Source organism: Macrotis lagotis, chromosome 1, assembly GCF_037893015.1.
Source record: "Macrotis lagotis isolate mMagLag1 chromosome 1, bilby.v1.9.chrom.fasta, whole genome shotgun sequence".
In the NCBI taxonomy this organism is placed as follows: Eukaryota; Metazoa; Chordata; class Mammalia; order Peramelemorphia; family Peramelidae; genus Macrotis; species Macrotis lagotis.
In genome coordinates, this window is record NC_133658.1 from 644,696,687 (window position 1) to 644,724,011 (window position 27,325).

Genomic DNA, 27,325 nt, shown 5'->3' on the forward strand with positions numbered 1-27,325 from the left:
GCAGAAGACCTGCTTCATGCATGTCACAATTGTTTGGAGTTCTGCACGTACAATGGAAAAAAAAGATTTCATTGAGGTATTTGAAATGTGAATGCATTCTCCTCACATGTATGTAAAGCCTTCTTGTCACAGTGGGGCTAATATAGAGAGAAGCAAAATGACTTCCTGGAGGCCACAGGGTAAGTCAGCAATAGAGTTGTAGACTTATTCGTAGTCATTGAGCATTAAATACTGAATACAGAATCTGGCCCCTGAGGATCTTTTTGCAGCTCACTTTTTTAGAGTATGCTATCTTGAGGTAAGATGGGGTTAGTAGTAGTTCCATCGAAATTTGAATAGAAAATTTGTGGTCATGTAGGTTAGGAAGAAGAGTCTCAGGGAGGACAAGTTATTTATATGTATGTGGGTTTGTGGTTTCACAGCACTCTACATCTAGAGGTGAAGATATATGTATACAAAAACCATGACTTTCCTTTTTAGGGTCAGTTCCCCTTGATATATGTTTTTGGTTTCTTGATGACAGGATGGCAGCTGCTTTGTGTCTGCAGGTTCTATGCAGCCTGGGTGGCTGGCTAACACTCTACCTCTCCTTCTGTCGCTTGAATAAGCATCGGAGCTATGAATGGAGCTGCAGACTGGTTACCTTTACACACGGAGTCCTTTCCATTGGCCTCTCTGCTTATATTGGATTTATTGATGGTCCCTGGCCTTTTACTCACCCAGGTATGTTTTGGGGATTTTTCCTTGGGATTTACAGCCTGGGGGAGGGGATGTTCTGGAATAAAGAGACCTAGCTATAGTATAGGTACAGCATTGACCCATTAGGATCACCATTGAGATATTCACCCATCCCCTTTACTGTTTACTTTTATTTCTTTCTCTGTCCATGTACTTGAACAGAGATTATGATTTCCTAGTGCTTCAAGTCCTGAGTAGGCCCTGGGGAATCTATGCCACATTATTTAGATACCCTTCACTGAGTATTCCACCAGAGTAGATGTTGGCTACAGTAGAGTGTACAAAAGTCAACATTTTTCAACATTGATTGTGTAAGGTCCTTTATTGAACTCTTGAGATTATTCCTGTTTTCATTCCTAGAAGAAAGTAGCTCTCATAATTTCATAATACAAATATTCATGTGTATTATGCATGTTAGTTCTATAGATCCTTTCCCATAGGTATCTTTCTGTGTGTGTGTGTGTGTGTGTGTGTGTGTGTGTGTGTGTGTGTGTGTGTGTTTATGTTCAGTTGTTTTTCAACTGTGTCTGACTCTTCATGATCTCATTTGGGGTTTTCTTGGCAAAGATTTTGTAGTGGTTAGCCACTTCTTTCTCCAGCTCATTTTATAGATGATGAAACTGAGGCAAACAAAGGGACATGCCCAGAATCACACAGCTAGGAAGAGTGTGAAACCAGATTTGAACTCAGGAAGATGAGTCTTTCTGACTCCAGGCTGAGCACTCAATCCACTGCACCACCTAGTTGCCTAGGGACACTGGTAACATGCTGCAATGGCTGTAATCCATTTTGAGCATAGGAATAGGGCTACTATCAGTCTACTATTAAAACATTAGGATGAGAAATAAATTTAATGTCCAAGGAAGAAGGTAATGAAGATATAAGGAACATTTCACCTTTGACTGAAAAATGCAGTGACAAGATTTTCAAGGAAATGACCAAATGCCTTGAATTGGTTTTACATGACTTCTTAAGGAGGATGTATATTTTATAGACTTCTTTGGTCCTAAAGCTTACATTTATATAGGGCTGAAAAGTTTGCAAAATGCTTTCCATATCATCAGGTGTTATTATTACCTCAATTTTACAGAACAGGAAACAAAGTCAGAGAGATTAAATGATTTTCTCAGTGTTACATAGTTAGAATCTGAGGAATGACTTGAACCAAGGTCTTCTTGTCTCCAAATTCAGAGTTTTTTATCTCTTACATTAGTAATCTTGGTTCAGTTCTAATTGATGGGAAATGAATCTCTTGGGTTTTAAAATATAATTTCATATACAGATTTTCCCAAGAGGCTGATTTATTATCATCAGGAAGTATATATATTAAATGTTACAAAGAAATGTTCTTGCCATTATTCTGACTTCAACTGAGGTTATAGAAACTTGGGAGATGGCACTGGATCTCTGCATTAGTACGGTTCACAATTACTCAATTTAGTCCTCTTCTCATTTATTTCAGGATTACCCAACACTCCTATTCAAGTACATGTTCTGTGTCTCACCCTTGGCTACTTCATCTTTGATCTTGGTTGGTGTGTCTACTTCCAAACAGAGGGAGCTCTGATGTTAGCTCACCATACGCTGAGTATCTTGGGCATCATCATGGCCCTTGTTCTTGGAGAGTCAGGCACTGAGGTCAATGCTGTTCTCTTTGGCAGTGAGATCACTAACCCCTTGCTACAGATGCGATGGTTCCTTCGGGAGACAGGGAACTACAACAGTTTCACTGGGGATGTGGTAGACTTTCTCTTTGTGGCTCTGTTCACAGGAGTGAGGATTGGGGTCGGTGCATGGCTTCTTTTCTGTGAAATGGCCTCACCTAAGCCCAAGTGGTTTGTGAAGGCAGGTGGAGTGGCCATGTATGCTGTGTCCTGGTGCTTCATGTTCAGTATTTGGCGCTTTGCCTGGAAGAAGAGCATCAAGAAATACCATGCCTGGCGTAACAGGCGAAGTGAGGACCGGCAACTAAAAAAGAATGGACATCTCAAAGTGCATTAATCAGGGCTTGCAACTTGCTCTGGATGGGGATAGGGTTCTCACCCTCTTAAAAAGATAGATTTAGAAATCATGTTGAGGGTCTGACTGTTGTGGAAAGAGATGTTCATAGCATCCAGGAGAAAAAAAATTATAAAAAGTGCTTAATTCGTTCAGGGAATGTATTCAGTTCTAGAGCACAAACATAAACATGAGTATTGAGTACTAACTTTTGCACTGGCGCACTTAAAGAAAATGAGGCTTCATTGCAAGAAGTGTAAGGGCTCAAGTCAAATCAGAATTGAGTGGAAAGCTGATGATGTTTGTCCTTCATTCTCAAAGAGGATCATAATATCAGGGAGGTAATGCCTTGGCAAGCACATGTATTGGATTTGAGTGAGGGGGTGCTGTGCTAAGTCACCAGCCTCACTTTGTCCTCCCAAGTTATCTGGGTCCCATGGCCAGATGTAAATCAGAACAACTGGAGATAACCCTGGATGCAAGGTATTCAGGGTTAAGTGACTTGCCGAAGGTTACATAACTAGTAAGTAGCAAGTGTCTGAGGCTGGATTCAAACTCCTATCCTCCTGACTCCAAGACCAATGTTTTATCCATTGTGCCACCTAGCTGCCCTGTTAGCTGGGATCTCTAATTATTGGCTGAAGGTCCTTGTGTCTTTGGGCAGCTTGGAAAGGCCAGTGATAGGAATTGTTTTGCCCTTGTTACTTTGAGAAGAATGATTCCTTCCATCTATTCATCACCTAATGTACTACCATTAAGAGGGATTTTGGTGGAACTATTATTGGCATTTTCAGTAATGGATTATGGAGACCAAACATATTCTCTGCCTTAACAACAGATAATCCTTGCTGAGAAGAGGGGTCTAGGGGAAGGAACACAAACACTTGCTGTCTCAGCTAGACTAATTCTACAGTTAGAGGGCTTTAGGCTCTTCTAGGCAAGCTGCAGTGCAGAGAAATTTATAGGGTCCATCGTTCAGGTACTATTATATCAGAAAAACTGTATTCCAGTTCTCAAGGGCTTTAGTACATTAATCTCCTGTGCTTGAGAGGCTGTGGCTGGATTCCATAGGGATTTACTGGGTGAATTCCACTGGGCTTGAGATGGCAGTTCAGGTTTCAGCTCAAGTGGAAACACTGCAAATAACAACCAAAGATGAGTAAATTGTTGTGCTGGCCCTAGGGCAGTGAGGCTGTATTTTTCTTCTTTTTCACCTCTTACTTTCTGTTTCCTCATAATACTTTTACTCCTCTAGCTATTAAAATATGCCATTAGACGTGAGTATTCATATCATATAGCCACACTTAAAAGAACAAAAGTACTCCCATGGATCATGCCTGACCACAGTCAAGAATCACAATTTCCTATTTTCTGTGTCTGACACTACCATCAACTTGGCAGATGATATAGATACTGAATCACTGGGGTCTACTGGAAAGAGTCATTTAGAAGACCTGGGTTCAAATTTTAGCTCTGTCATGTACTACCTGTGCTACTTTGGGCAAGGCACTTCAGCTATCCAGGTTTAGGTTCCTTATCTATAAAAATGAGGTGCAACATTGGATTAGATGATCTTTTTGAGACTGACCTCAGATCTACAACCTATGCTATCAATTAAGATCTTGTACTTTGCCCCCCTGGAAGGATAGTAATATCTATTCCACAGAGGTTGTGAACTATTTTTGATGTTTGTAATGAAAAATATTTACAAGTGGTCTTTATTCATTTTGGGGGAGGGGAATAGGTCTGTGTCTGGTTAGCTCAATTGATTAGAGTCCAGTGCTATTGAAATTTAGGTCACAGGTCAATCCCCATACAGATTAAGGCAGTTCACTTTGTTCCATGTCCAGAAACTACCCTCACATCATCCAGTTATCACAAAAAGGTGTGCCTTTTGCCACAGGAGGGATAATCATAGGACTGAGAATGAGTCAATACATCACCCTTGGAAAAACAACACAATTCATGTTTCCTATTATTGGTGGGGCAGTAGCCTTGTCCTTGTATGAGAAACATAGAACATTACTCTTAATTGATTCAAGAAGCATTTCTTGTTGGTGATTGAAACAATCTTCTAGTATCCATCATCTCCATGTGCTTGTATGTCCATGAAAAGCTAGTGAGTTACACTTCAATAACATCTGGGTATCTAAGGAATGCTGATTTCAGCAAAAGCTTAATGGTGAGGAGTGTGGCTCTGGCACATGGACTCCAAAGAAAGTTAGTCTTTGGATTTTGGCACAGTTAAACTTCTGTACAAGCCAAGTGAATGCTCCTGATATTACAGCACATTCCTTTCCCCTTCCCCTTGACAAGTGGAGAGAGAAATCTTGCTATTTGTGTGTAATCTCAAAAGAAAAAAGTCCTTACTAGTCTCTGGAATGATGAGTTAACTCCTAGGCAGCTGGCATAGGGAAGGGATTTCTCATAGTAACTCTCCTGTGTGTTGTGGTTGGTACTTGGGTAGAAACCTCCCCAAGAGAAAAATGTGAAATGAAGATGATTCAACAGCTGAAGGAATAAGCTTTTGTCTTCCATCACAGGAACAGAAAGGGCTAACTCACCTATGGTACTGTGGAATGAAAATGAAGTACTATTTTATATTTGGATTACTATGTAATAATAATATTTTACCCATGAAGGATTTATATTAAGTATATATATATATATATATATATATGAAGTTTATACTAAAATTTTATAAAAATAAACAACTTTGTATTAACACTAAATCTGCATTTATATCTTCATTTGCAGCTTTGTAGATTGGCTAAAAAACAACTGGGAGGCTTACAAACATTTCAGTAATTCAACTGACTCCACCCACATTATACTTTAAAATAATAACTTCTTTTTCCTGTCTATTCATTCAGCTATTACTCCTGTTCCTTTTATCTCCTAACTTAGGGTGGATTTGGGATGATTGTGTAGGTGCTCTTGCTATCATACACTGCAACTTTTTTGTCCCTTATGAGAGAGCCTTTATGATTTACTTTGGTTGATAAATTCATTACTAATTCATCACTGCAGCCAGGATAATGTTGTGACTCTCTACTATGGACTGAGATGGTCCTTAGATTTCAAACTTATCTAGTGCATCAGTGAGTCTGTAATCAAAGCCTTTCTAAGTTGGCAGAACCTGTTAGAGCTTGTGTTTTATTGGCAGAGTCTCTGAGAACCTGAGGGTCTTCTCAGTGCATTAAAGTAGGACTTTAGTGAAGTATTTCTTTTATCTTTTTCATTTTGTACTGACCTCTAGGGATTTCATCCTTGGGGCAAAGGGATACTTCCTGGTGTGGAACCTCTCTTCACTAATGGAGATACACAACTGAGCTACAAATGATGAACTGAGACAGCTACTTGGACCCAGAGATATTTATAGAATTTGTCCATTGTCACAGAATTAGTAGAAGTGAAATCATGGTATTAAGGCTACAATAGCTAACTGCATACAATCAATATTCAATTCCATTCATCAAATTGTGTGCCTACTGCAAGAGAAGCTTAGGTGCTGAGAAATACAAGTAAACAGACAAATGCAAAGTATCTAGTTTCAATAAAAAGAGACTTCCTAACATCAGTGGAGATTGGGGTGGGGTAGGAAAGGCCTGCACTTAGAAGTAGCCCATGAGTTATGTATTGAAGGAAGGTGGGAAGTCTGTTGGAAAGGTGAGGGTGTTCACTCCAAACATGGTGAACCAATCATTTAATAGCATAGAGGCAAGATGAAGGAATGCCATCAATAGGGAACAGTTAGCAGGGCAGGGGAGTATGACTGGAAAAGTAGATGAGGAACAGACAGGTAAATTCAGTGCTGAAGATTCCAAATTTTATCCATGGGAACAGAAAGCCACTGAAAATTTTTTTGAGTAGGACAGTTTTATAATTAGATCTCTTTCAGGAATATTAGTTTGATAGCTATGGGGGAAATGCCTTGGAGAAGGGAAGAAAATAATAAGTGCAGTTAGGGATAATAATACACACCTATAAAGCTTTCCCATGTATAGTAGTTCCTATGAAAATCTAATTATCAAAAAAAAGAAAGAAAAAAAAGAAGAGAAAAAAAGGAAGTACTTATTTTTTTTAAAGTCTTCAGCCTGATTTTCCTTAAGCCTGAGGGCATTCCCTTTTTAGACTCACCTAAGTTGAGCTAGGTTAGGTCAAGGGTTAAGAAAGCAAGGTTAAAGGGGAGGATTGATTTCCTTAGTCAGAGATCACTTAACTTTGCATGTGTTTCTTGGCCACAGTCTGTACCCCAAGCCCTTAGCCAGCTGAGTCACATATTTGCACTGTTGGTCACAAGGGGAACCAGCTGAGAATGTGTTACAGAGCTCAGTGCAAAAGCACCACTACCATTGAAAGAACAGCCCAAACACATGCCCTATCAACATCAAGTCCTTAGTGTCATTTCCCAATGTGGAAATCAGTATACTGCTTTTGGGCCTGGAATATGTCAGGGATAGATGTTTATTTGGTTCTAAAGTCACTCTTTTAATCAAATTTTATTGTTTTATCATTTTATTTTTTAAAAGTTAAGTTTTAGGCATTGTAGTACAGCAGAAAATATACCCATGTGGAAGGTATTCCAACTGAATTCTATAATCTATAATTCTATAATTCCCTAAGTTATAGGTAGCTCTGAAAAAAAAAAGCCTTTACTATCCTATAGAAAACTAAGGGAGGGAGGTTGACTCTTGTTACATAAGAAGTCAGAGGATCTGGGTTTGAATCCTACCACTGCCTCTCACTACTTTAGGCAATTTATTTGACTTCTTTGGTTACTTTTCCCATGTCTCTAAAATGAAGAGGTTGGACTAAATAATTGTTATGTCCCTTCCAGTTGTAAATTCATGACCTTAAGTATCTCTTTACATTTCTTTACATTTTAAAACTTTTTAGGGAACAGTGGGATAACTATTTTCAAGTGTTTAAAAGGAAGAATGTGGAAGACATTAGTCTGTTTGGCCTAAGAGGGAAGAACCAGTAACAATGGGTGGAAATTGCAAAGAGTCATATTTAGGTTTGATGTAAGGAAAAAAAAAACTCAAAGCAACAAACAACTTCCTAACAATGAGAGCCGTCCAAAAGTGGAATGGACTATTTCAGGAAATAGGGGGGTTTCCTTTCTTTGGAGGGCTTCAAGTGAGGGCTGAGTGATGTCTTGTGGAGGGTATTATAGTGAAGATCCTTTTTCATATGATTATGGAAGTCCCTTCTAACTGAATTCTGTGATTCTCTAAGTTATAGATAGCTCTGAAAAAAAGCCTTTATTATCCAATAGAGGACTGGGGGAGGGGAAATTCACTTAGCACTTCAGTGAATAATTTCCACATTAAATATTCCATCATCACTACCTACCATTTTCCACTACCAAATTCCTGAAGGGGAAAGCAACTGGAAAGAACTGGTCTACAGTCAGGAAAGCTATCTTTTAGGTTTGGTTCTGCCACTAACTCCTTGTGTGACTATAGATAAGTCACTTTATCTTTTACACCTTTTCTTTCTGTACTTGTAAAATGAAGTGGCTATGCTATCTCTAAGAATCCTTCTAATTCGAATAGTATGATTTTTATTCTTTGTTCATAGGTGGATGTCTAAGTTTAGAATTATGCTGCAAATAGATTTCCCAGAAACACTGTATTAAAAAAAAGGACATTTAGGATGCTGAAGGGGAGAGGGGGAGCTTATCTTTACAATTAACCATTCAATGAGTATATGGCCAAAGTATTATGTCAAAGTATATGGCCAAAAGTATTATGTCAAAGGAATGCATAGTTCATCATTGTGAAAGTCTGAATGATTATATTGAATACATTTGTTGAGCTTGTGGACCAGATTTAGATCTTGGTCAATGCTTATTGCTCATTGGTTCAATCATTTTTGCGTGGACAGTTCTTAGGATGGAATTGTGTCATGCTAATATATTCCAGTAGGTGGCAATATATTCTGCTGACATCATTAGAACTGAAGTGACCTGTATCATTAAATCTGTTTCTTTCCAAAAATAAACATTACAAAATTAGCTGGCTCTTCACTGATCTCAGAAATCAAGCAGCTAGAGTCATCTTTGGACTCTGTTTTTATTTTTTCCTCTGTGCTACGTCACCCTTAACTCAAGAACAAAGAGCATCCAGGGATATGATCCTTCTTGCAGAATGACATTCACAGAAAGCAATGCTGAAATGAAATTATTTTAACTAAAATTTCTAAAAATATTGAATTCTGATAAATTGCAATTTTCACCAAACAGCTGAAATCACTAAGCCATCAAGACTCTGAAACAATGATAAAGATTATTCAGAGTAGGTTAAGCATGTCAAGTTTGGCAATTTATTAAGTCTCTACTATGTGTACAATTTAGTGTTGAGAAAGATATAATTTTGATTAAGACTGTTCACGTTCCCTTACAATCTAGAACAGGAATATGACATATATATATATATATAATAAAAAACATGTTAAATGATTCAGTGGAAAGTGGGCTTCAAATCTTACTCTATGTAATACCTGTATTATCTTGGGAAAGTCACCTTTCTTGTCCTCTTTCCTCTTCTTCAAAATGGGGGGATTGGAGTAGGTGATCTCTAAAATCCCTTCCAGCTCTAAATTGATAATCCTCTGATAATGTGTTTAGGGAATGTCAACAAAAAACTCTAATAGGGAAGTGGGGGATGTTTTTACTGCTCAGAGGAAGGGTGGATGGAAGGAGAGTTGGTGGCATATGGGCATCTTTATGGGTAAGAATCAAGAGTAAGAAGGGATTTCTAGCAAAAGGAAGAGCCAAGGCATTTAATACCTGAGCATGAAGACTTGTAGAACACAGATATATTGTGTTCAAATTCCTATAATATTGACCTTTATGTCATTTATAAGGAGATAACAGTGAAATATGTAGAAAAAACTTCCAGAGAAAATATTTTCTATATAGATTCCCTTTGATCAAAATACCAGAAAAAATGTCTTTTCTTTTCCTTCCACACAGCCATGATGGCCTGCAGAGAATCAGCATAGCATGATCTCTTTAATGACTGCAAATAACACACCCTATTTTTCAAGACAGAAACAGGCTAAAGGTAACATACCAAGAAATCACAAAATATACAGCTGGAAGGAACCTGAGAGATTAGAAAACAGAGATAAAGAAGATTCCATTAAGCCAGGATTCTCAGACCCTTTGCTTTTTTCTACTTTTACTACAAAGTCTCTCCAATGATCATGATTATCAACAATTCTTAGACCTGGGGACTGGACATTTGGGTCACACCTTCCTGCCTAGTTTTTGTACCATTTGGGCTTTTCAATTCTGTTCTCAAGCCCGTGAGGAAGCTGCCCTTTAGGGAGGTCTTGGGTGGAGTCAGGGACTTGATGACTGAGCCTTGCAAGGTTTGTTTGCTTCTTTCGTGTTGATGACGGACTCTTGCTAGGTGGATGCTTCTCTTTTTCTCCCTCTCCGTGAGTCTTTCCTTGCTGGGCAGAGGAGAGCCTCGCATACTAGGACAAGGAGTGGGAATGTGACTTGGGCACAAGTGACTCTTCAGGAGAGGTGATGGAGAAACACCGAGCACCTGAAGGATCATAAAGTTGGATGAACTTGGGCGAGTCTTGTGCACAGCACCCCCACCTACTCTTTTATTTATTTATTCATTCATTCATTCATTTATTTATTTATTCGTTCGTTCATTCATTCATTCATTCATTCATTCATGTTAGGGTTTTGAAAGGCAATGGGGTTAAGTAGCTTGCCCGAGGCCACACAGCTAGGTCATTAGTAAGTGTCCCAGGTCGGATTTGAACCTGACTCCAGGGCCAGTGCTCTATCCACTGTGCCATCTAGCCGCCCCACGCCCACCCACTCTTTTTTTTTAAGTTTTTGCAAGGCAAAAGGGGTTAAGTGGCTTGCCCAAGGCCACACAGCTAGGTAATTATTAAGTGTCTGAGATCGGATTTGAATCCAGGTACTCCTGACTCCAGGGCCGGTGCTTTATCCACTACGCCACCTAGCCTCCCCCCCCCCCAAATATGTTTTTAGAATCAATTAGAATTTCTTTGTTTTTGTTTTTTAGGTAAACGGGGTTAAGTGACTTGCCCAAGGCCACACAGCTAGGTAATTACTATTAAGCGTCTGAGGCCGCATTTGCACTCAGGTACTGCTGACTCCAGGGCCGGTGCCCTATCCACTGCACCACCGAGCCGCCCCTCACCCACTCTTAAGCCCCATTTTACAGATGAGGCTGTTAGAGGTACCGAAGGCCTCAGTGCCTTGCTCCAAGGGCCGCTGCTGAGATTTAATTCTCGGTTCCAAGCTACAGTTCAAGGCCAAAGTCAGGCGGAAGGGTTGTTGGCGCGGGTCCCCCAGGTGAGCGGCGGGCAGGAGCCGGAGCAGCCCCGCGGGACTACTTTCCCTCCGCCTCTCCAGCACGCCGCCTGCGGGGGAGGCTCCCGGTCCGGGACGGCCGCGGAGGCGGCGGCGGCGGCGGCGGCGGCTGCCGCTTGCACTGGGAGCCGCGCGGAGGAATCCTCGGTGAGGCGGCTCCCAGAAGTAAGAGAGGAGCCGGAAAAAAGCCAGAGAGAGAGGAAAGTAGGGCGGGGAGGCGAGCCAGTGCGGGAGCGCGGGCCGGGGGCTGGCGAGCGCAGAGCCGGAACCGGAACCCGCGCGCGGCCGGGCTCGGCGCGACTCCCCCCGCCGCCCTCCGCTCCCCGGCGCCCGGCGCATTCCCCGCTCCCCTCCCCCTCCGGCCCAAGCGCGCTCCCGAGGAAGCCCCGCGGGCCCCGGCGGCCCGGCCCCGAGGGGAGCCCCCGCCGCCGCCGCCCCCAGCGGGCCGAGCCGGGACAGGCCCCGCTCCGGGGAGGAGCCGCGGCGGAGTGCGGAAGAGGCCGGAGCCAGGTCCCTGGGGATGGGGCGCTCGGGCCCGCGGCGCTGAGACACCTCGGCTCCCTCCTCCTCCTCCTCCTCCTCCCCCAACTGACTCAGCGAGCGCCCGCGCCCCTGCCCCCGCCGCCGCCGCCGCCGCCGGGACAGCCCTTCCCCCGGGCGGGCGGCCCGGCCCGGACGGGACGGGAAGGGACCCCGCCCCGGGGGACATGGAGGAGCCGAAGCCCGCGGAGCTGAGCGAACCCGGCGCGGGACGGCCCCGAGAGAAGAGGCTGCAGCAGCGGCGCCGGCGGCAGCAGCAGCGGCGGCGGCCCCTCGCCCGCAGCCCCAGATAGAGTCGGGAGGGCCCAGCCCGGCCGCGGCCCCCGAGCCCCGGAGGAAGGCCAGGAGACGACGGAGCCGGCCCCCGGCGCGGACGCCCCAGCTTGGCCCGGACTCGAGCGGCGGCGCCCCTCCCCCCAGCGGGCGCCCCGGGACTGGCCGAGGCTCCCTCGGGGAGCAGCGCCGGCCGGGGCCGGGTGGGGGCTGGGACGGTGTTGTAAAATGCGAGTTGGATAGGACGACGACCCCTCGCCAAGGGCCCCAATGAGTGGCACACAGCCTACTGTCACGGACAGGTCAGTATGCAGCCCCGCAGCGGGCCGGGCCAGCGGGGCAGCGGCCTCGAGCCCCCTCCACCCCGAGCTTGACAGGCCCGGGGCGAGCCGCGGACGGGCGCCCCGAGCTCCTCTCCCGAGTCTCGGGGGGTCGCGTAGGTAAAAAAAAAGGAAGGAAGGTGGGGGACACGCAAGCCCTCCGACAAAGGTCACTCTGGGCGAAGGTCAGTGCCCGACCTCCGCGGGTATCGGGGCAGGTCGGTCACCCGGTGAGTGGGGGCAGCTCGATATTTTGGTCATTTCTGAAGGACAGCTGCGTGATCTTGGACTTGGACTCTCTTAAAGGGCGCTTGGGACTAGTGAGTTTCTGGTTGTGGTTTAGCCTTGTCCGACCCTGAGTGATCCCAACCGGAGGTGGTTTTGCCAGTTCCTTCTCCAGCTCATTTTACAGATGAGGAAACTGAGGCAAATAGGGTGACGTGACCTGCCCAGACCAGCCAGTCTGATTTGAACTCAGGAAGAGTCTTTTTTTTTTTTTTAAACTTCAGCCCCGGCGCTCTATCCAGATCTTGGTCTTCTTTAAATGTTTCATTGTTACATAATGACTCGACAGAAGAATGGAATTATATCTTGTTGGAGTTAGTGTAAAGCATCTAAGGCAAATGGGGTGAAGTGACTTGCCCAGACCAGCGAGTGTCTCAGACTTGAACTCAGGAAGAGTCTTTTTTACTTCAGCCCCGGAGCTCTATCCAGATCTTGGTCTTCTTTAAATGTTTCATTGTTATATAAGGGACTCGACAGATGAATGGAATTATATCTTGTCGGAGTTAGTGTAAAGTATCTAAAGTTAGTGTAAAAGATGGAGATTTTTTTTTAAGTTTTCTTATTGTATCCAGATCTTGGTCTTTTTGATTTCCACATTATAACATAAATAGGTTATACTTATATATGTCATGTATTTCATGCCATATTTGTTATATTTCCATAGTTTTCTAATTGTTATATTTTCCAGGAAAATGTATTTTAAAAAAAAATCATTAGCAGCAAAGGAATTATGTAGTGTTCGATAAGCTAGATAATATATACATTTGTCTTTTTTGCACTTAGAATAGATGGATTATTTCCAAGTTAATAAATCAGCAAATACTTCTTTTAGTGGGTACCCTGAACTTGAGAATTAAACTTCTAAATGGGACAGAGAAACATTATGTATATTGACCTTAAACGTGTTTTTACATAATTCATTTTCATTATGATTTGGGGTTCTTTTCATACTATTATACAGTAATGTTTATTTGTGTTCCATATGCGAACTTCATGTTTTTGTTTCTGTGTTCTGGATCCAAATTCTAGTTTCTTTCTACCAGGGAAAGGGAGGAACTAAAATTGAAGTTTAATAAAAAGAAGCATCAGATTTAGAAAAACCTATTTGTCTTTAAACTTCTTTGTTGTAAGATAGAATAATAGGACTCTGGAAAAAAAGTGTTTGAATTACTTTATAAGAGTTACACCCAATTGCTGGACTCATTTGTTGATTAAAAAAGCACTGAATTCCATTATCATACCAAAACAGCTCCTCTAACAGACAGAAGTTGCACTTCCTCTTCCTGTTGATGCTTTCCACAGTGTCACATGCACACTCACCTAAAGCATTCCACTAACATTTTAAAACTCTACATATGTTCTTTTTTAAAAGCATCCCTTTTTAAAAATGAGTTTTGTCTACAGAATATTTTTTTTCTATTTTCTTTGAGTGTCCAACATGCTTATCTATTGCTGTCTGAATTTGTTTCTATTCCCATTTCTTTCATTGTGTTTTGCTTCTGAGGATCACTTTTTGGGTTGAGTGGGTAATTATTTGCCGGACACTTTCAATTCTTGTGCCTTCTGTCGAGCCATTTGACAGAAAACTCTTATTTGAAGCAAATGTGTTAGTTTTTTTTTTTCTTCCTGTTGTGGTTGCTGTTGAATTCTGTAGAAATGGAGCTTAGGGTCACCAAACTCATGCTTCACAAGAGTCTCCAGACAATGATCTTTTTTTGAGTGTTATATTGTATTTGCCCATCTATTTTCAGATGTAGACTTACTTTCTTTCTCATCTAGGTTCATTCAGTAAATCATTCTTGTAGGCATTAGACTAAGTTGCTAGTCAGGGGAAGTGTAACTTTGAAGCTTCTGCATTTTAGTTTGTGGTTCACAGTGTTAATTGATTTTACAGAGTGATGGCACAAAAAATCTTTCAAGATATCTTTTAAAGTTCAGAGGAGAAAATGTAGGCAATTTAATGAGGCAGTGCAGATACTTCTTTCTTAGATATTTGTGTTAAAAGTTCCTTCTCCTAAAACACCCTACATTTTGCTCTCTACTTTGTGTTGATTGCAGGTGTAGTTTCCCTAATTATTAGACACAATTACAATGTGAAAAGTTGTCCTATTATAACTGTGCCCAACTTTGACTTAATCTGACTCGTAGAAATGATTTGAATATGTTGGGGATAAAATCTGGAAGTACTGGTTTAGTGTTGCATCTGTGCCAAGGATCCTTGAAGTCCTCCCGAGCAGGGAATACTTCCCAGCTTCCTCTAGGCACCACCCTCTGGCCTCCTTCTTCCCACTATTCTACTCCAAACAAGTGCTGATGATATACTTGATGACTGACAGCTAAGTTTGCAGTGATTGGAAGCCTGACAGTTCTAGTGGACCTTGTTATGGTCTTCCCATGTTTGAAGTACTCTACGTGATATTTTTTGTAGTGTGTGCAAAATCATCCAGACCAGCTGTGTGTGAGTCCATGTTCTTTCATTGTGGTCCTTCTGACTGCACGATTTGTCTGTCCTTAGCTAAAATCAGACTGGCTGGCTTTGGGCGTTGCTGTTTTGCAGTTTGTGGCAGGCGACACATGGTTGAACAAGATAAGGGTTTTATTCTTCTTAGTAGGGACATGCTGGGACTAGGCTCGAATTCAGCTCTATTCGTGCTCTGATTGGCCACTTTGGATGCTCAGAACCCTGTTGTATCCTGTTATTACTTTGTGGTTACATTAACACATTCATTCTCTCTTCTTCCCTCCTTCTCTTTAAAGACAAAAAAACAAACAAAAAGAAGAACCTCAAACTCACATCATACTGAAACCTAAAAATGGTGGTCTTCTTGCAATCCAAACCATCTCTGATAAATAGCTATAGCTTTTCCTGTGTAATTAGTATATTTGAGAAGAAATAGGAAAGGAAAACCAAGTAACACATTTATAAATGAGAATTATCTTGTTTTTGCGACTTTTATGTGAGTCCTAGCAAATTTTGGATTATCCGTCTTTCATAAACTTCATTTGGAGTATGAAAGAATCTACACAATTGACCTAGGGAGGGTTTTAATGACTACTTTTCTGATCACTCAATTCTTAAATATTCTAATTGTTTCATTTTCTTTAGATAACTTTCAACAATCACTAAGAAAGTAGTGATCCATGGTAAAAGGTTGTCTTTTGCATTTGAAATTCAATAGATTATAGGAAATAATTCTGTCATGTGATTATCAATATGCTTTTCAGAAACCATCCTCGATTTTTAATTGCACTTGAATTTTTTTATATGAGCTTTGAAATTTTGATATTTGGAACCTGAGAATTGATTTAGGAATAATCCCCGTAGTCAATAGCAAGTTACTTTCTGAAAAATATAATCAATTTCATTTGTGTGTGTGTGTGTGTGTGTGTGTGTGTGTGTGATGTTACTTGATATTCTCTGTGTCTAGTGCTTTTTGATGCTTTCCTTTAAGAAAGTATTCAAATTAGAGAGGAGTAAAATCTTTTCAGTTTACAAATTCATGCTTTTCAATATTTTTCTTGCCATACTCACTTCTTTTCACTAAGTATCCAATGATTTAATATAGAGGATCTTATTAAGCTCTGCATATAATATCTCCATCCCTTCATCTTCTCTTAATGGATGGTGGTGTTTAAACTGCTTTCATTTTCATAGTAGTCATTTTCAGGATATTTTATCATGATACTGGGATACAGTATGAGATAACCAAAGTGATGACCAGCGATATTTCTTGTTATCATTGGATATGAGATAAAACCAGTTTTGGTCAACAAATTTATTTGTCTCTCTGAGAAGATCCTGTGATCCATTCTTCGATTTTGCTGCATTTTCTTCTTGCTGTTTTTTTTAAATAATGAGAATGTAGAGATTGATAAATGATACCAATTTTAGAATTCCAACAGCCAGTTTGGAAATGATTTAAACATTTTCTACCACTGCAGAAATGGAAAGGACCCGAACAACACTAAAAGTAAATTTCAGAGAATATGAACAACCATAGAACATTGCATTCTGCTTAGTTGGAGGGAATGAGGCATTTGGGTAAATCCCAAAGATCAGTGTGTTCACTTGTACTTTTTTAATCATGAAGTATTTTTTTCTTTCAACAAAGTTAATACTGTATAATACATTAAAAAAAATCCAAAAGTGTTTCACCTATGTGCTATTTTAGTTTTTGTCCTTTTATTGAAAGCTGCTGTTAAATATTTTCCCCAAGGTCACTGAATGAGTCAGTGAGAAGCCAAGATTAGAGTTCTAGTCCTCAGTTTTAATTGTATTAGCAATTATGTGTCAGCACAAGTTTGTTTCATAGTTAACTTCTTCTGCATTATTCTTTAAGTTAAAAAAAAGTTACAAGGTACATTACAAGGTTACATTCATTGGTATTGTTGACTGACTTCATATAGCGGTGCTATATGGAGCATTGTAAAGTGACAAATTTAAGGATGTAATTTAGGTCATAGAATAGCAAACTATGGAAACTTATTTTAGCACATTTCAGAAACTAACATTGTACTTGAACTAGATTCTTTTCTTTTTCATTCATTCATTCATTAAACATTAAGTGCCTACAGTGTGTCAGGCAAAGAGGGGAATAAGAGCCACAAGACAGAACAAACCCTTAAGGAGTTTCCAGTCTAATGGGGGAGGCAGTATACAAGCAAATCTGTACAAAGCAAGTTATATATAGGGGAAAGGCAAAATAATTCAAAGAGGGGAAAATGCTGGAATGAAGAGAGATTAGGGAAGTCTTCCTATAGAAGGTGAGATTTTTAGTTGGTATTTAGGAAGCCTGGAAGGTCAATAGTGGGAATGGAAGAGGCTGGAGAATATTGCTTAGAGGGGAACAATAGGAAGTCTTGTGGAACTTGGGGAACTTTTAAAACAGCTAGTAGGCCAATTACAATATTTGTAAATAAATGCATGCTTTAGATGGCTATTAGATGAGTCAGTGGGTAGAGTGCCTCGAATCAGGAAGACCTGAGTTCAAATTCAGCTTCAAATACTTACTAGTTGTCTGACTCTGTGCAGGTCACTTTTAATCTACTGGAGAAGGATTTGATTAAACCACTCCAGTGATATTTGTCCTTCATTTTTGAAGGTGATGCCATGACAAACACATGAATTGGTTTTGAATGATTGGGGGAGCTATACTAACACTTTTTTCCTTCAGAGCCATCTGGGTTCAATGGCCAGAAATGAATCAGGACAACCAGAGATGGCCCTGAACGCAAGGCAATTAGGTTTAAGTGAGTTGCCGAAGGTTCCAGAGCTAGAAAGAGTCTCCTTAAATATCACTAGTTCAACAAAGTATTTGAAATTAATTTAATTGCATTTTTTTTATTTCTGGCATCAAGTGAAGTAACTGTACATTTGGTGTAGTACTTAAAACCAGGCCATATTTATTTCCAGATTTTATAGAACCCAAGTTTGACCTGTAATCAATACTGTTTTTCAATATTTACCTATATAAATATGTATATGTGTAAAATATATGTAAAATACCCAATTTTAGAGTCATGGTCAATATTCTGGACATGGTATTTATGTGCATGCATATACATTGTACATGCCCACAAAGACACATATGCATATTTGTATGTATTTATCTATATCTATAGATCTTCCCCCCCCCCCTTTTTATCTCCTATCGTAAATTAGTAAATCTGCTCTGGGTCAGAAATGGGTAATTCCCAACAGGATGCTTTTTAGTACCTTGTTAGGTCTAATTTTAAGTCTCTCAAGGGGGATGAAACTTCCGTCACTTCCTGAGGAGACTGAACCATAATCTGATCTTTGAATCAGGAAGTTTTTCCTGATACTTAGCCCACACTTTACTTTTAAATTTGTTCTGTTACTTATATTAAACTTTCTGCACCAGGCTAAATAGTTCTCTTCCCTTTTATGTTTATGCATATCTAAGGTACGCAAATGGTAATCATTCATTTTACTTGTCCATTACTTTGCCATACTTATTGTATTTCAATTCTTCCAGTTTATTATTATGTTAATAGACTTACCTAACCTACCTCTCAGTTTTTAGATTCAGTATTCTGTTTTATCTTACTGAATTCTAGAGCAGTAATATCCAATTCTGATTTTGCAAGGTATGTTATTAATAATAATGACATTAGGTAGCATTAATATGATGCTTGAAAGTTTGCAAATAGTTTTACATAGATTAACTCAGTTGATTCTCAAAACAACCCTATGACAAAGGTGATATTCCCATTTTACAGATGAAGAAACTGAGGCTGAGAGAGAGCTTAAATGATTTGTCCAGTGTCACATAGCAAGTAAGGATCTAAGACCAGATCTGAACTTTTTTCCAGACTCCATTACACTTTATTACTTTTTACGTTGTTATACCAGTTCCTTAATTTTTTTTAATCTAAAAACTAATTTTACTCTCCTTAAGAATTATTGATCATGTCACTTTTTAGTTATGCCAAGTATTATCTTCACCTCACCCTCTCTGTCTTTTTTAAACATATGAAAAAAAAATCAATCTCAAGAGTGGTTGTGAGGGGCGGCTAGGTGGTGCAGTGGATAAAGCACTAGCCTTGGAGTCAGGAGTACCTGGGTTCAAATCTGGTCTCAGACACTTAATAATTACCTAGCTGTGTGGCCTTGGGCAAGCCACATAACCCCATTTGCCTTTCGAAAATCTAAAAACCAAAACAAAACAAATAAAAAGAGTGGTTGTGTCTTGATAGTATAAGTGTAGGAGCTGGGGACAGAACTGGAACAGAAGGCTACCAACTCCCAAGTTCCTATCTATCATTTAGGCTCATTTACTTTATCCCAGTAACATTTTCTTACATCTAGAGCTTGCATTTTTTGTAACTTTTGATATAACTCATCCATAATATACACCATCACAGGATATGTGCTTGTGTCTTATTCTAATGCTGCACTTTTAAGATTCATTAGGGCAGAACTTTATATATTTCATGAATTGGTATTTAGTAAATGTTTGACCTCCATTTAACTAATAACTTTCTCATGCACTAATTAAAAATGAAGATAAAGTAACATTAATAAAGCATTATATAGCTGTGAAGTCTTTGTTATTAATGATGCTTTGGTTCATTTTTTGGTTTCTTAATGAATAGGAGCTATTTGCTAAATGATTGTTTTTATATCTTAATGCTGGTAAGTAATCTTGTACTATTTATTACTATTTTAAAATGATGTCTGAATTGAGATAAACATCTTGCTTTCTGATTGCAGGTATTTACCTGCTATGAAAATGCTGCTACAGTTGGTTAGGGCCTTATGTAAGGCCCTTACCACATATAAGCAAAGACTATCTCTTGTAAAGACATTACAGTGATAATAAAATTACTTAAATCATAGTAACATACATGTTGTTCTTGTTTATTTTATCAGTGAGATTTTTGTCTCTTTTATAACACTTAGACTTTGGGGCTTTCAGATATAGAAATTTTGTTTTTCCACATCTGTGTTGAATAGTTGATCTTGGGAATAGGTTTGATAGAATTTCTAACTTTAGGAGAACCCATGAAGCTGAATAGCTTTAGAGCCATATTTAGTTTGCCTGATCCTATAGTAGTAATATTTCAGGATACAGAATCTAATGTGTTTTCATCTTTTCCTAAACTTTTCAAGTATCTGTCACTAACTTTTGGTAAAAGAGAGAAAGTATACCAAGTTTACCTCATTGTATCAGCATGTACCAGTTCAGCTGACCAAGTTCAGATTCATACCAAAACAGGATCTTTTACCAATTTGAATGCTGAGTCCTGGTTTCTGAGATCATAGTCACATGACAGGCTGGGTGATTTCCCAGTGTTGAGAGACTGGAGAATCCACTGGCCAATGAAAAATTACTTTTCTTGTCTTGAGACTGTGAGTAACATATCTATGAGGGAATTGGAAGGATTTAAAAGAAACTAGGATTTGTTAATACTAGCGACTAGTTAGCTTCCCAATTTCAATTTTTTTTTCTTTTGAAGTCTTACAGACTTATTGTAGTCATTTAAGGACACAGTTTTAAGATAAAAATGCTTATGATTCCTCTCTGAATCTTGGTGATTTGATAATAATTGTAGTGATCACATTACAAACTTGCTGCTAAGTTAAAACTTTTTATAAATCTTTCTAGATTAAGTAGTTGTAGAATTATACTTTGGAAAAATGAAAGATTTTTATCAGAATTTAAAGAGTTCAACCGATGAAGTATTTTTTAAGCACCTATATTATGTTCAAGGACCACTCTAGTAATGGGAATACAAAGATAAAACATAAACTAGTCCTTGTCCTCAGGTAGCTAACATTCTTCTGGGGGAACACCAAATGTATGTAGCTAAGTGAATCCAAGGTGATTGGAGGAAGAGGTGATCTTTACAAAAACTAGGGGAGAATCAGGAAAGGCACCTTTAGGAAGTAAAGTGGTTTCTGGGGAAACTAAACAATAAAAGAGATGGAGGTGATATAGAAAGTACATTTTAGGCACTGGAAGGCAGCCTTTGCAAAGAAAGGCATGAACCTGGGAGATGAAATACTGGGTGAAGGGAACCCTAAGTAAAGCTGGTTGGATTAGAATGCAAAGTTTTTCAATGAACTGAAAAAGTGAAGTGAACTGAAAAAACAAGTTGACTTAAAATGTCAAGCTGAGAAGTTTATATTTTTTCTTAGCATTCAGTGAAGGTTGTTGAGTAGAGGAGTTAGATGGTCCAATTAATGCTAAAGAAATATTACTCTGAATACTCTCCCTGTAGTCATTCTGCAGAATGATTCAGAAATGGAAAAGAATACAGAGCAGCAGGTAGTTCAATTAGTAAGCTATTGATAGATTTCCAGTGAGAAAGAATGAGGACCCCTATGAGAATGGTGAGAAACGAAGAAGATACAAGTTGATGGTTCAGAGACAGATTTGTCATTGATAAATGACTGGATTAAACCGTAGGGTTGAATGAAGAGGGTTTTGGGGTTGTGAACCAAGATGACTGAAAGCATGGTGGTTTAGTGAAGTTAGTTGTAACATGTAAGTGTTATATATATTTTCGCAATATTTGAAAGGAGGGAAGAAAGTTTCAAAACCTGAAATACACCTAGAAAATCCTGTGGAGGTATTCTTAAAGATCTTTTCATGGGCTTTAACTTGGTGATCAGATTGTGTTAGAGACATACGTTGATACATTGTGGTTTATCCTGTACAGGCACTGTGGTTTACTTGGAGGAAGTGGTTCTTGTGGGTGAAGGTCTGATCTTTTCAGAGATTGTTGGTGGCATAAGCACTGTCAGTTTATTTCCCGTTTTATTGGCTCTTTGGGCAAGATCCACTCAGGGGAAGTGTTGCTGAAGAAACATTTAGATACTCTGTATTAAAATGATGGTCATTTGTATCTACCTTTTAGGTTATAATGGTCATAAAGTGCTTAAAAATCCTTTGATTAAAGATACAGACATTTTTATATGAGCTAGTAATATACAAATGTTATTAGAAAGATAACTTCACATGTTTCTAAGAATACATTTTTATATATGATCGTTTTATATATATATATATATGTGTGTTATTACAAAAATAATCACATTTCTAAGAAGAATTTTCATGCAGGTTATGTCTTACTCCATTGTACATGGAGGTGGTCATTTTATGAAGATGGTAAGAGCAGTTCTCCTGAACAGAAATCCTGCTCCCCTATCTTTACAATCCTTCTTTTAATTTCTGTACTTAAGATTTTATTCTAGACAGGTTCATTTTATGAAATAGGTGCCTTGTCCTATAGCAGAGCAGGCACTGGTTGAGACTTGTTCACTGGTTTTAACTGCCCAGAGCAAAGTTTTCTGCTTGTTTAACTGGAGTTCTACAAAAGTCATAATGAGAATGCTTTCTTTTGTGTTTACTAACAGTTTTATGGTTGCTGATTTTGCTGATCCCACCTGATTGTAGGAATCTGAAAAATGAAGCTAATTTTTAAATAAGTTTTTTTCCTTAATTGTCTCCTTTACTGTTGACCATGTATGATTTTTTTTTCAGCTTTTTTGATGCTTACATTTTAAGGGGTGGAGGTCCGACAAAGCTTCAGTTTGATCCTATAATTAATTGTCAGATTTGTGGATTACTTTATGAAGGAGAGAGTTAAACTATTGGTTATCACTTTCTTGTATCTTTAGGTCATATTTCTTTTGACTGAAAGGTGTCAGGAGAAGGCAGTGAATGTAGTGTATTATAGGACTTGATAGAAACAGTTTTGATTTCATTTTGTGTTTTTTTTTGGGGGGGGAATATTTGTTCCTCTCAGAATGCCTTCCTCCCTTTCTCTAACATACAAATTCACTTTTGGGGGAAGGAGTAAAGCTGAAGCAGGTAATTAACTGTGAAAAAAATAACATTGCCACAGATTTGGTTTTCTAGCGGTTTCCAGTTTTCATTGAGCTTCTAATGGAATGAAGCCAATTGAAAGGATTCCTAACTTTTCTTTTTACTGCTTCCATGAATGCAGGGAGCTCTTTGTCAATGATACTTACTTTCAAAAAGAAAGTTAGAATGACTTATTAAAATCTCATATTCATTTATACTGTTAATTTTGTAGATAGATAATTGTTAGAACTGCAGAACTTTTTAAGTGTTATAAACCATTGGATAGAGATCCTTTAAAATTTTGATAAAGAAATAATCTAATTTTCAGCATCTTAAGATTGTTGAATTTAAGAGCATTAAAAATACCAATTCATTCTAAGACTTAATAGTTGTTAGTAGATTATGTATTCATTACTGCGTTATTTTGTCCCACCAATGACCTTTCACAGTAACAATTTTAATATAAACTACTGTAATTTTGCTAAATATTCTTTGTAAGGGGGACTTGAAGATTGTTTCTATCCCAAGTGCATAGGAAAGGACTGAACTTTTAATACTGAAGTTAAATAGAAAACAAGAACTGGAAAGGTCTTGGGAGAACCTAGTCACAAAGGATGACTACTACCAATCCCAGGTTATCCCCAACAAAACTATAGAGACATATGCAGCCTTGACATTCCTATCAAGCCCTAACTGCATGTTTTAATGGATAGAGTGTTGGATTTAGGCTTAAGAGTTTCAAATTTCCTGACTCTGAAACTTTGTAGCCATATGACACTGGCAAATTACTTAACTTCTCTAAGCCACTCTTTCCTTACCTACATAATAACAGGTTGCAGAAAGTGGCTTCTGGAGTCCCCTTCTTATTCTAAACCAGTGATTCTCTGTACCATTCCCACACCATTGGTGGCTTTATCCAACATAGAGGAATAGCTATGGAGTGTAGCTCTTTCTTTCTCCTTCTTGTGAAAAAAATTGGATTTCTGTAGCTAGGGAATATTATTGTTATAGACCTAAATTAAACACCTGATTGATCCAATTTAAGATTTGGGGGGGGGGTTGCTAGGCAATGGGATTTAATGATTTCTCCATGGTCACACAACTAGGTAATTATTAAGTGTCTGAGGCCAGATTTGAACTGAGGTACTCCTGACTCAGGACTGGTGCTCTCACTGCACCACCTAGCAGCCCCACATTTAAGGTTTTATAATCTGAATTTTATGACTCATTCTTCCCTAGAGCTAATTAACCATTTCTTATGGAATCTGTAATTTTTGAGGTGATTAGAGCCATATCTAGTCAGCTTAAAGCTGGGTTAGAAACTTTTTTTCATTTTCTTCCCTTTATCATCTTTTTTTAAAAAAATTTTTTATTTATTTTGAATTTTACAATTTTCCCCCCAATCTCACTTTCCTCCCCCACAGAAGGCAGTCAGTTAGTCTTTACATTGTTTCCATGGTATACATTGAACTAAGTTGAATGTGATGAGAGAGAAATCATATCCTTAAAGAAAAAAAATAAAGTATAAGAGATAGCAAAATTACATAATAAGATAATGGTTTTTCTTTTAAATTAAAGATAACAGTCTTTGATCTTTGTTCAAACTCCACAATTCTTTTTCTGGATATAGATGGTATTCTCTATCATAGACATCCCAAAATTTTGCCTGATTGTTGCACTGATGGATTGAGCAGGTCCTTTACAGTTGATCATCACCCCCATATTGCTGTTAGGGTGTTAGGTTAGAAACTTTTACAGAGCTACCATTTCCCAAGGACAATTTAAGATCATCATATAACCAAAAAAAACCCCCCAACCCTGTGTGATCAGCCTTTTGCTCTTCTGGACCACATCACCCAACACAAATTTGTCAGAGATCGCATATAGAATTTAATATTTTTATAATTGCATTTTAATCCATACGACCAATGAGTATAATAATAAAAAATATAATAACACTGCATGAATGGACTCTGAGGGCTGTGGTTTAGGCACCCCTGATCAATTTAGCAAATACTTTCTTGGTTCCATGTGAGACTGTACCAAACAGATTAAACAGTGTCCTTGTCCTTTATTTATAATTTGACAGATGACAGTGATATATAGACAGGACATAGAGCCAATTAAATAAAAATTTGTACTTATGACATAGTATGTTTTATTTTAAATCCTTTGAAAATAATGATTTTTGCTATATGATAAAGGACAGGAGCAGATTCTTACTAAATTTGTATTTTTTAACTGACCCTCTCTTTTCCATTAAATCTACTTTCAGTAACATCTAAGTGACTTCAGTTTTCCTAACTTTGTTTAGTTCATTTATTCTACTTCAGAGTCTGAATAGGAAATACAGTGGAAAATGTTTCTGATATGGTTACTTATAAATAAAATCAACATTTTCTCTCTTCATAGAAATTTTGAATTCTCAAATTATCATTCATTCATTTTTTTCCTGTTTTCATCAGAGAAAAAACCTTAATCCTCTGAAGTTTTCAGATTATGACTACTTTCATCAGGATAATAGTTTACTTTATTAATATCATAGAAGAATTGTGGCATTTAAGATACCCCTTCTATGTAGGATTGGGAGGTTTGTGGTTTCTAGTGAATATATGAGTTTAGAAGATTTACCTGGCTGAGATTTTCTACACAGTGTTTAAAGATAAATGGAGTGTGTAGTCTGCATACAAAGTATAAATGATAAGTTTTATACCATGCAATCACAACTAAATGGAACTGAGGATACAATCACACCTCCAAAAATGAAAATTAAGTTTAAAAAATGTAGTGATGAAACTGATTGTAATTTATTGAACTGAATGTAGCATTCTAGCTATTTTTTTTAAAGATTATTTTCCTTGCCAAAGTTAAACATTTGAAGTAATTTATAAAGTATGATATAGCTTCCATTGGGAAATAGCTAAACAAATTATGTGAATGTAATAGAATATTACTGAACCAAAAGAAATAACAAATGGACAGTTTTAGAGGAAGCTAGGAAAATCTCTAAAATGATGCAAAATAAAGTAAGTAGAATTAGAAGAGCAATTTATATGACAACATTATAAAGAAAGTTCACTTTGAAAGACTTAGAACTAAAGACTAAAAAATGGAGCTTGCTATCTACCTCCTGCCTAAGGTATAATAGACTTAAAATTCAGAAGGAAGCATACATTTTTTTTGGATATGGTTAATGTAGGAATTTTTTTTATTTGACTATTTTCTTTTTCCTTTTATTTTTAAAATTGTTCAATTGGGATGGATTGTAGGAGGGGGAAACAAATGCTTATAAAAAAAGTAGAATAAACTTTTTTTTAAAGGTTTTTTTGTAAGGCATGGGGTTAAGTGGCCTGCCCAAGGCCACACAGCTAGGTAATTATTAAGTGTCTGAGGCCAGATTTGAACTCAGATACTCCTGACTGCGGCGCTCTATTCACTGCGCCACTTAGCCGCCCCTAGAATAAACTTCTTAACCATGAAAGCATGTTTCTTTTTAAAAGAAGAATAACAGAGTGATTGAGCAATCTTTAAATGTTTTGTGGGTTGTTTCTAGTTTAGAAAATAGCCAGTTTTTCCTGAGTATATTTTTTACATATATGATAAATGATTTAGCTATTCCATCCTGCTGCCCGGTGCTTCTTGCTCCCTGCTCCCCCCTTCCACCACCCCCCCCAGCCCCCACCACCCCGAAATGGGAGAGTCAGAACAAAGAATATACTATTTGCCATGGAGGAGAGTCAAAGTAGAAAGGCCAGTTTGGAAACTGTCCCTTCTTTAAACTGATACCCCATTCTTACTAATTGCCCTCCACCCTCATTGGTCATGGGGGAAAGAGAACACATATCATGCCCAAAATGACAAGTCTTCAAAATACTGGGTCACCATATAATTGTGAGCAGGCATCAAAGCACCTTGTAGTTGCTCGAACCAAGAATTGCTTCTCTGAGAAAGATAGAGGATAAATCCCTGCTACACTCCTGTGATAAATCATGCTTTACAGGTTCTAAAAAATAGTCTATAAAATCACTTATTTGTGAGAATATAGGACTTCTATAATCAAGTTAATGTGCTCTCCTTGAGGGCAGAGTGAAATTTTTTTTTTTTGCTTTGTAACCAGGACCATGTATATTACCCACTTTGTAGTTGTTTAATGAATATCTATTGAATAAAATGTATCTTGGTTAAAGATAAACTTTTAAATTTTAAGGTAGCTTAGATGTTAAAAATCTCTAGTTTTTGCTACTTGATTTCTTTTTCATTATTTAAAGTTTCAATTGCTATTACCTTTGAACATGGGGTTAAAACATTTTAGATGGAATTGTAACCTTTAAAATAATAATTGAATGTTAAGTTATTGTCAGGTATAATTTTATTTTCAGCAAGGCACTGGGGCTAAATGACTTGTCCAAGATCACATAGCTAGGAGATTAGTGTCTGAGGCTAGATTTGAACTCAGGTACTCC

At 38.5% G+C, this 27,325-nt stretch overlaps 2 protein-coding genes across 4 annotated transcripts in view; both read left to right on the top strand.

Annotated features, from left to right (window-relative positions):
* The first annotated feature begins 524 nt into the window (after positions 1-524).
* TLCD5 (TLC domain containing 5) lies at positions 525-3,307 on the top strand. Its single transcript, XM_074235548.1, has 2 exons — positions 525-723; positions 2,201-3,307. Exons 1-2 carry the CDS (start codon positions 525-527, stop codon positions 2,737-2,739), a joined length of 738 nt encoding a protein of 245 aa, XP_074091649.1. The 3' UTR covers positions 2,740-3,307.
* Positions 3,308-12,102: 8,795 nt separating this feature from the next.
* The window catches only part of ARHGEF12 (Rho guanine nucleotide exchange factor 12), a 205,178-nt gene continuing 189,955 nt past the window's right edge, over positions 12,103-27,325 (top strand). For all 3 annotated transcript variants that reach the window (XM_074215280.1, XM_074215282.1, XM_074215281.1), the window contains exon 1: positions 12,103-12,225. In XM_074215280.1, coding sequence (XP_074071381.1) covers positions 12,194-12,225 — 32 coding nt within the window. In that variant the 5' untranslated portion in view covers positions 12,103-12,193. The remainder of the gene's footprint in view (positions 12,226-27,325) is intronic.